Below are 10,286 nucleotides of genomic sequence, written 5' to 3' on the forward strand. Positions count from 1 at the left end.
AGTTATTTTACCTTCTATGAAAAAAGTAAATCTAAGTATCGCTGCCTTGTAGACCAAAAAATACAAAATCTATGCCTGTACTCCGCGCTCCCACAAGGCTCCTTCCCTTACAAGGCCACATCATGTTCATCCCCACCACCCAAAGTGCTGCTATTAAATTTAAAAGGAATCTGCAGAGTTGAGCCCTGTAGTAGTGCCATGGGCCAATGTTTATATGAGTAGGTCCGTATTTTATTTAAAAAAAAAAAAAAAAAAAAAAAAAGATAATGCACGAAAGCAAGCAAGCAGACAACACAATCCACATCCTGCCATTGGTTTCACCCTATTTTGCTTATTGACGGACAGCTACGAAGTAAACATGTAAATCATTAAACACTGGGAGACAGGAAATGTCCTCTATATGTTTGTAAGACAACACTTAATGGGCCTCATGCATGAATTGTTTAAATGAACCGATTATATATTAAATTGTGCATCCAAACAAGTTCAAAACAAGCTTTCATTGATACTTTAGTACTTCCTGTTTCTTCTTAGGCAAGATCAAAATTTGCTCTAGACGGCACATGATCCAACACGCACAAAGCCAACTTGCATAGTGTACTGTGAACTGTCCTGAAGAAAAAGTAATTTATGCCTGCTTTATTGTTTATTTGGGTCCACATTAGCTGTTGGTTTGTACCAGCTTCCTGGGGTCCATGTTATGAAAACATAGAGGAAAAATGTAATTCAACCATTAATTCATTTAATAATAACCTTCATTTAAAAGTGGGGGGGGGTTTGCTGGTCTTCCCAGGCATTTCCTATACTTTTTTTCACTTTTGTTCTCCTTTTTTCTTAGTGTAATATTATCTGTGAAATGTCAGTTGCTTGTTGGTTTGTGGTTTTCACACAACCCTTAATTCTGCTGACCTTTTATGGATTTATTGCAGTTTCCATATGCTAATTTTGGCAGATGCATCCAATGTCAAATCAGATCAGAATTGGGGTGCCCCTATGGCTTGGTTGGTGGAGCGTGCGTCCCATGTGCTGAGGCTGTTGGTCCTCTGCTTCTCTGGTTTGGCTCCCACCTGCGGCCCCCATGTCATCCCCTATCTCTATATACCCCCTTTCCTGTCATATCTTCAGCTGTCACTATCAAAAAATAAAGCCAAAAAGCCCCCAAAAATAATCTTTACAGAAAAAAAGATCAGATGCAATTCATCAACACACACAGGCGGGTAAGGACAGACTCTCAGATGTCAGTACACCTTTCATGAATCCCTTGTAGGATTTTCTCTTTTTTTTTTCTTCCTCTCACTACTTTGTTTAAGAACAAATACAGGAAAAAAAACATTGATGCATGAGCCCCATTGTGAAACAATGAATGTAAACATGACTTTTACTTACAAGAAAACTTTCTGGCCAGTGAAATTTAAACTAAAGAGGATCACCCTAGTGCACTAGCTTCTTTATCTGCTGAGGAGGAACCGACTGGCAACAACACCATAGTGATTTTTCCAGTCATCTTGTTTTGGGAGGGTTCAGTACAACAGCATTCAGTCTTTTAAAGGCAACACCTTCATTTGGCTGCATCATCTGAAGTAACAGCCCCTAAAATGGGAGAGAAATTGTATGGTGACGCCTAGAACTGAGACGAGAATCACAAACATCAGTATTACTTTTAAATGACAAAAATAAATTGTTCTACTCCCTTTCCATCCCACAGATATTTAGGAGGCTTTCCTGCTCAGATTACAGACCACCACATGTCTGCTGTAGAACATTATTGTGTCAGTCTTGCTCATTATGAATCTTTATCTTCTGAACCTAACAGCAAAGGAGCCAAGCGCAGACTGGAAAATTCACCACAAAGCTCTCAGACGACAGCGAGGAGGCAGAGGGAGGCAGCAGCAAAAAGACAAAGCCACATGAATACAACTGAGCGGACGGCATATCATCCAAAATGCAGAGCTCCTGCATCGCCTGAAGGATCTTTCGAAGAGCACACACTTGCGCACTCACACAAAAAAACATATGTGCGCCCACACACACACAAACACACACACACACAGGCACGCACGCACACATACACACAGCTACATATACGCATATTAGCATTGTTTGCAAAAGCTGAGACACTGGAATTGTCAACGAATTTCAAACTGTCATCTGAAAACCTCCATAGTAAAATGGCATGCATTCTAGAAATTCTTTTTAAAGGTAGCAATGGCACTGGTAACTTGTTTCATGATTGTTCATTTGTTGTTTACTTATCTGAGTTTTATTCTGAGTGAGGACACTGCTTTCTAAATGTGTGATCTTTCTAGAAAAATCCCTTTGCACTGGTGAGGTCTGACACTGTATCCTGTGATAAATATATCAATTGACAAATAAAAAATACTACTACTATTACTACTACTACTACTACTACTACCCAACTTAGAATATTGTTTGTCACTCATTGTAGCAAGGTTAATTTACTCCTCCACATTTTGAAATATAGAGGCTCAAGTTGGCTGGCCAACTGTTCAACATTTAATATTTCAGCACTCTTTCTGCCTTTAACACTCCAGAGGCAAAGAGCCAAAGACTCACAATGGGTCGTCTCCCTGAGAATGTGCCATGCACTGAGTAGTAACTCCTAGCTACATGTATCTGTGTTATCTGACCTTTCTGTGTCCTTTCAATAAACTGTAATTTTCAGTAAATGTGTGAAGAATAAATGGTTCTTTGTGGGAAAGAAATGAGTGAATATGTTTGTGATCAACTGAGGAAAAGGTTGCACGGTGCAAAGAGCGATCAGGATTTTACGCCTTGTGAATATTAATTACATGTCCAACACTGCTACATTACAGGAGGTTATTAGGGAAGCGCCGACATCTGAGGTCAGAACAAAATCTAGATTTTTCAAAAGGGAAATTATTCACATAATTTTAAAAGATGATTTTGTTGAATAATTATCTGATACAAATGAGTAGGGTCACAGCATGACCTTTGTTTTAGCTGTGAAAACTGAAAATCCAGTTTCTTCTTACCTACTGCAAGTTATATATAATATAATATAATATTCTATGACCTATAATATTAAAAATCTTCACACACACACACACACACACACACACACACACACACACACACACACACACATAGAAAAATATTCAAGAAGATTCATTCAGATCTTATGGTTTATTAAACTGTCATTCCTGTATAAGGTTTCCACCTGCCTAATGCAGCCTGTTAATCTGTATGTTATATGCAGGGCTTATTATTGATATTATTGATAAATCTGCTGATTTTTTTTGATGACTTGTTAAGTCTAAAAAAAAAAAAAAAAAATCTGAAAAATGTGGAAAAACTCCCATCAAAACAACAAACTCAGAACAAAAAGTGAGGTCTTCAGATGTCTTGTTTTGTACCACCTACAAAAGACAATTTACTGTCCTGAAAGACAGAAAATTAACAAGTTGTCACTTTTGAGGAGCTGAAAACAAGACATGTCAAGGATTTTGGTTTAAAAATTGAGAGCTAATCTGTTATGAAAAAAGTTGCCAATTCATTTCTGTTCTGTACTAGATGAACTAATTAATCTTTGCATCTCTAGTGTTCATGTTTATCAACCTTTTGGATAGTAATTGTGAACAAAGAAGTATTATTAAACTGTATTTAATAGGGTGCTCCAAACAAATAATTAAACATCGCTACCCTCCATATTCTTGTCAGCACCGGAAATATTAGCCTGTTAAAATAATTATGGATAATTTATTAATGTACAACACTGGTTTACTTCTGTGTCTAAGATCTTATGTAGCTGTCCACCACTAGAAGGGGCTACAGCCCTGGCAGATTGCAACCCCCTTTTCCCTGCACTAATGACCGGATGACGTCTCGTAAAACCAGCGGGGTTTGGCAGTATTGTGATCTAGACAATTAAAATAAGGCTTTGCAGGCTGTGTCAAAATAGACTGGAATATAACCACTCGACCGGAGCAATCAACAGTCAGCACAGGCATGCAAACATGGACTTTAACTTGCAAGGAGAGCAGGCTGCTGGTGCTAACACTGCTAATGTTAGCCAAACTCAGCAAGGAATGGCATGGAATATATTTGAATTTAATGAGCCTGAATACACAGTGCCAGGGCACATCGAGAATGGAGCACAACCATCAAAATAAGATTTACAACACAATTTGTTTATTGAAGATTATGATTTAGGGTTTTAAATGACTATTGTAAAGCCAAGTTGTGATTTGTGATATTCGCCTATACAAATAAAATTTGACTTGACTTTGATATTTTCCAGACAATGTTAATATTATAATCAATTAATAAATTGTATTCAATTTTTACTGTTTGAGAGATTTCTTAATTTTAGGCAGGCTGACTTCTTAAAATTTCTGTTTACTTGACAGGGAAATTAGTTTCTAGGAACATCCGTAGTATTTAACTACATACAAGCATAACACCTCATACTTGCAGCAAACAAGTGCTATAGAATTATGGGTCACAGATATGACTTTGAACAAACCTTTAGAGGTCGCCTGAAAAGTGGATGCAAAGTAGCCCTGTGAGTCACAAACGTAAGCAAAGACTCTGTAAGTTGAAATGGCTTCAAATTGAAAAAGCTACAATATTGTGCTCATGCTGATTCACTTCATGAATGTGTAGCAGGAGGAAAAAGAAAAGAAAGCGGAGGCAACAGAACCAACTGGAGATCTCAGGGGAGTTCTTAGATCAATCAGTCACAGCAGTCACACAATAAACACAAGCGAATAAACAAAGATTTTAACATAATAGCGGTCAAATCTGTGAAGAGAAAGTATATAAATAAATATGGAAAAATAGCAATAAAGCAAAATATAGATATGTATGTTTTCAAAAGCCATGCAAAAAAGCAATTCTTACTCAATTACTGCATGAAACCAGCTGCCTCACATGGTAATGTGATTTGGGCTGCAGGACTGTTCACCATGTTCTCACATGACTTGAGAGTGACAGTTATTGGTGGTAATGCACCTCTAACCTGGTTTGCCAACCACTCCAGAAGAAGAGAATGACCAGAAATCACGTAGGACGAGGGTTAAATTGTAGGGATGCATGGATCGACCAGCCAGGGACCAGAACCTGCCGGTGTTCAGCGTGACCGACCCTAACATCACATATCCGATTCTGTGCCTGTCATGTATACACACCTGCTCTGCACGATGGTCACATAATGCGCACAGCACACACTGAACCAGCGTAACACCCACAAAAGCACTGATCATAGCCACACACACTCAGACACATGCTTGCCTGAAGTCCGTGTTAGTGACACACTCCAAGAACAGGATAAAGAGAAGATAGACAGTCTACAAGGAGATGCAACAGCTGAGCAGCTGATGATGTCGCAGAACAGCCGTAAACTTTCTAGTCCTTCATTACTGTTCACAGAGGGACAGTTAAAATCTCACCTTGTGTTCTGGCTGAAGAATAAACAACCTGTGTTAATGCGTCTCCTCAAACATTTTCTCATTCAGACTTAATTTTTCATTCTATTTTTCTCGCTGCAGAGGTTAACTACAGCAAACTGCTGCACCGTGTCAGTCTCCTGTTTGTTTACATCTGCTTCTACATGAGATCACTTGAAATTGCGTCCTGTGAAATCCAGCGAGATTCCATGAGATCTCGTGAGATCATGTTCCCTCTAGTACATAACCTTAAATTAAATCTACTACAAGGAGCTAAGTTTTAACTGGTTTCAATTTATTACTGATGTCTCTCTATGACCTACATAAAAACACAAGACCATCTGTAAGAAGACGTGACTATTTCTATATAGTTACTGTTAACCCAAGCCACTGGGTCGCATTCTCAGTGAAATCAGATGAAACAAGTCTGTATTTAGATTTTTCAAGGCAGAATTACAATGAGTTGTACTTTATATTTTGTTGTTATTACTCTGGCAGTACTACTACTTTTGTCCACAAGGGGCCTCCAAAAGAAAATAGTCAAATACAATAAAGAATTATATACAGCTCAGTATGGTTGTATTCAATTTTCTTAACTGAATTTATAGACCATTTACCATATAATGGTATACACCGTAACTGTGACATTAAATTACCAAAACCGTGACAGAAGATTTTAGCCATGCCGCCCACCCGTAGTTGTTTGTGAAAAACTTCTGTGGCTCCTCTTTGGGTTTTGAAAGCTATGGACGGCTTTAATCAGCTTTGTGCTCACAGCATCCCCTCCATGTGACATTTGGTGCGGTCACTGGATCCAAGAGTGTCCATGCTGGAAAATGTTAGGCGACAGGTGCACAGCTCTATTTTAAGGCCCATAATCCATCTTTTTTGCAAGTTTGAGAGCCTCCTCCAGGTCAGGTCCACGTCTTGCTGAGAAGGAAACAAAAGGGCCCGTCACCAGCATTTGGAAACCGATGGCAGATCCTGCAAATGCTGCCATTAAACCTCGGAGCTGCCAGTGGCCGGAGCGATAGGGAGGAGGAAAGATGTTCAAGCTTGCTATGAAGTAAACAGGCTTGGGATTTGATCAAAGTGACAGTGTGGTTTTTGTATGCCGTCTTCATTTACTGCCTCCCATTCACAGCTTGTGGAAATGATGCATTTTTCGTGGACAATTACTCAGGCTTCATTTCTTGCTGAGCTACACAAGAAACCTGTTTTTAAATGCACAGAGCCAATGGGAAAATGATTTCTGTTTAGTGTGAATTCAAAACATGGCCTATTGTAAAGATAATACAATTCATTTGCTTTACTATCTAGGAAAGACAGGTCATAAGAGCCCTTAAACCAGCAACAAATACAGAGTGGTTCTCTTTACAGAAAGAGAAATGTGGATGAAAAGAAGGTAGTGGACTCCTGCATAGTGTTTAAGAAAATAACAAAGTGACCACACTCAGACATGCAGTGCTGACAGTGTGCAAGAGAACACTGCCTTCTTTTGCTGGGGTAGGTAAAGTTCCATAATAACCTTTAAAATGTAATTCAAGTGACATGAGAAAACAAGACTTCTGCTCCTCCTCTTCGCTCTGTTTTCAGGCTTTAGAAAATCTGACCTGTGACAGGAGACTTTGACCAATCACAGGTGGGTACGATAGTCAATTGTTTGAGCCTCATTCCCAGAACGTAAGAAGACCTGGCAATAAGACTCAACAATCAACTGTCTTTCTCCAAGATCATTTTCTGTCATACACCAATTCAACATTGTGAATTTGTGTGTTTTAAATGTGGCTAAACCTGCTAAAAAGCATGTGGCCCACTCGTTTCCCTTGCCAGTAGACCCATTTGCTTGTCTGTTTTTCTGATCTGCACTGGAAAGCCTTATGTGCGTACAGGAAAGCAGAAAAGTGTTTTTATTTTTTATTTTTTTTATTTATTGTTTGCTTTTGTAACTTCTACCTGAACCTCTGTGGTTTGAAGATTAGTTTCTCTCCTGCATCACTGTTTGTACTTCCAGGTATCTGCCTTATTTGAGCATTTCATGTTGGCTTTCTGCTGATGGAAACATTTTCTGATTTTGCTGCTTCATAATAAAAGCTTTTAGATATTAAAATAATGAGGGAGATTTATTGTGAAAATTCCATATCATATTTATTCACCATTTTACAGCCACTCAACTCAAGATAATTGAGTATTACTAAACACACACCTTCAAGCAAGTGCAACCTGTGCTGTGCTGGGCTGAGACACAGAGTCAAATTGAGTCAAACCTAGCAGCAGATTTGCATGGAAAAAGGGCAAGTATCGCAATTATCAACAATGGAGACAAAAAAGACTTCAGTGTCTCCACTGGAAAAAAGGCAAATATTAGCGTGTCCATCCAGGTGTCATGTTTACATCACTGCTGATTGGAGCTGGAGTCAGTAAATACCCGTGACTACTGCAGAGTCATGTGACCCAGAGTAAATGTTGATTGAGTGGGGTTTTTTTCCAGTGTAAAATGGGCCATAAAGACCTGAGAACAAATGACATATATTCAGGATGCCGGTCACTTTTTTTTTCTCAGAACTCCAACTACCTTTAAAATAAGGAACAAAATCAAATATTTAATCATAATGATCTGTCTAAAATCAACAAGTAGGGATGAGTGTGATTAATCGAATAAATAATTAAATGTCACTACCCTCACTAGTCATTCATATTAATGTACGATGCCATTTAAGTGTTGTTTATAGGATGTTACACAGCCGCCCACCACTAGTCGGGACTAGATGGCAGTACCCCTCTCCCCTAGCTAATGCCTGTATAGCACTGTGACAGATAACATTTTGTAACACCAGCACAGTTTGGCAGTATTTTGATCTAGGAAATGAAAAAAAAATGTGTGCAGGCTGTGTCAGATTAAATTGGTATATAACCACTCAGCTGAAACAATGTGTAACCACAGAGGACGGGAGGAGGCTGCTAGTGCTAGTACTGCTAGTGTTAGCCACAGTGTGTTGCAGACATTGTTTTCCTGCAGACACTGTTATCCTGCCCTGTCTGAAAAGCTAACTTGCCAAGTTGTTGTCATGTTTTGTATGGTAATGTGCAAAGTTTGTAATGCACAACACAAAGTCACATGCATTTCAGCAGCATTTAAAATATTACTTTGTAATCAAAGAACATCATTAACAGCTTCAAATGGCTCTTAATACATGGATTTTTTTTTCAGACAGTGTTTCACCTTGCAGAAGAATAAATGGGGCTCAATTTGGACAGTTTTCTGAGTGTTTTCTTACTTCTAGACTCGTAGAGTAGTCTAAATTAACATTTCTGTTTAATCATCAGGGAAATTAGTCAAACGATAGCAGACAGTGCTGAAGCACTGAGCATCTCACTGCTTAAGTGAAATGCTCAGTGAAAATCAAAAGTGTGTGAATGTGAATTGCACCGGTGATTGATTCTGTTCTGACACCTTGGTTGGCAAAATTCATAAGCCCAGACCATAACAAATCTGTTATCTCTCCTGTCGCTTTTTCATTAACAAAGAACAGAGTACAAAACATTTTGGAAGCAGCTTCTCAGTTTTAGCCGGCACAGACCATCGCTTTGACTGGTTAAAACGACAAACATCACCTGCAGCAGGTCAGCTGTCACTAATTAACATTAATTAAGTGAGTAAGTTGATGGCATGCCAAACTAAAACTTGGCTGTTGTCGGGTTTGTGTGTTCTCTGCAGGCAGCTGTCTGAACTCTGCCAAAGATTGTTGAGAAAGTAAAAAACACATCACTCTGTCACAACTCTGTACAACCTGACTGAGTGGTTTTGTGGAACCAATAACTCCAACAGAGAGACAGCCTACTTCTCACTAGAAGATCACTTCCCATCAATTCATTTCAGGAGTCACATTCTCCCAGTGAAACTCATCATATCAATATTTCAAGATGATCAGCTAGTTTTTAACCAGGGCCTTCCTGTATTTGGATCAAACAGCTTGTGAAAGATAAGGTGTACCAAATTTAGTGTGTCCGTCAACTGTCAGATACATGTTTAATTAGGGTTGGGTACCAAACTTGGTACTTTTAAGGTTACTGACTGAATCACATAGGTACAACTGAGTACCAATTCACGTTACATCGATCTGTGCCAGATTTTGATACCTGAGTGAGAGAGTAAAAGAGAAACAAGAGAGAGCGACACTGGAGCGAGCAGGAGCTTGAAAATGAATGAGTCAGCCATAGCGAGCTGAAAGCGGTCACAAGCGTTGTTAACTTTTCAAAACTTAACACAAACATCTCTGGCTGCTGCGAAATGCAAAGCTGGCAATGGCAACACCTCTAACAGACACATAATACAGTTTTAAAAAAGTTGAAGAGAGCACTGACTTTCACAGCCTGAAAGCTAAATCCCCCACAGCCCCTGAAGCTAATAATGTTAACATCGACAACTTCATTGACATCTTCAGGTGATTAATTAGCTTGCTGGATAAGTTGTTAATGGAGATATCTGGTTTGCTAAGTATTTTTACTAGCGGCTGCATCTGAAACCAACATGATATTTAGAACACTGTAACAGTGTGTGAGATTCATTAGTAGAAACCTTAGTATGAAACAAATGTGTGAATTGTAGACTATCAACAGAAATATTACAGTATGCAAGCATGACAGACTGACATGCTGCAGGTGGTAGCACAGGTCTGAAACGGGAGAGGGAGTGATTTTATTTCGTGTAAAATGCTCTAAATAAACAAAAAATATTAGAAATAAATGAAGCTGAAACTGAGAAATTTGGACTATTTTTTTTACAATTGAAATTACATTTTTGATTTTACAGAGAGAGTTACGTACCAAAAAAAGGTACCGTTGGGTACTGCTACCAGA

At 38.8% G+C, this 10,286-nt stretch overlaps 1 protein-coding gene across 1 annotated transcript in view; it reads left to right on the forward strand.

Annotated features, from left to right (window-relative positions):
• luzp2 (leucine zipper protein 2) overlaps positions 1-3,080 on the forward strand; it is a 240,969-nt gene extending 237,889 nt beyond the window's left edge. The window contains exon 12 of the mRNA XM_084723563.1: positions 1,814-3,080. Within this exon, the coding sequence (XP_084579689.1) occupies positions 1,814-1,921 (108 nt within the window). The 3' untranslated portion in view covers positions 1,922-3,080. The remainder of the gene's footprint in view (positions 1-1,813) is intronic.
• The last annotated feature ends 7,206 nt before the right edge of the window (positions 3,081-10,286 follow it).

Source organism: Lutjanus erythropterus, chromosome 1, assembly GCF_056507025.1.
Source record: "Lutjanus erythropterus isolate fLutEry1 chromosome 1, fLutEry1.hap2, whole genome shotgun sequence".
In the NCBI taxonomy this organism is placed as follows: Eukaryota; Metazoa; Chordata; class Actinopteri; order Lutjaniformes; family Lutjanidae; genus Lutjanus; species Lutjanus erythropterus.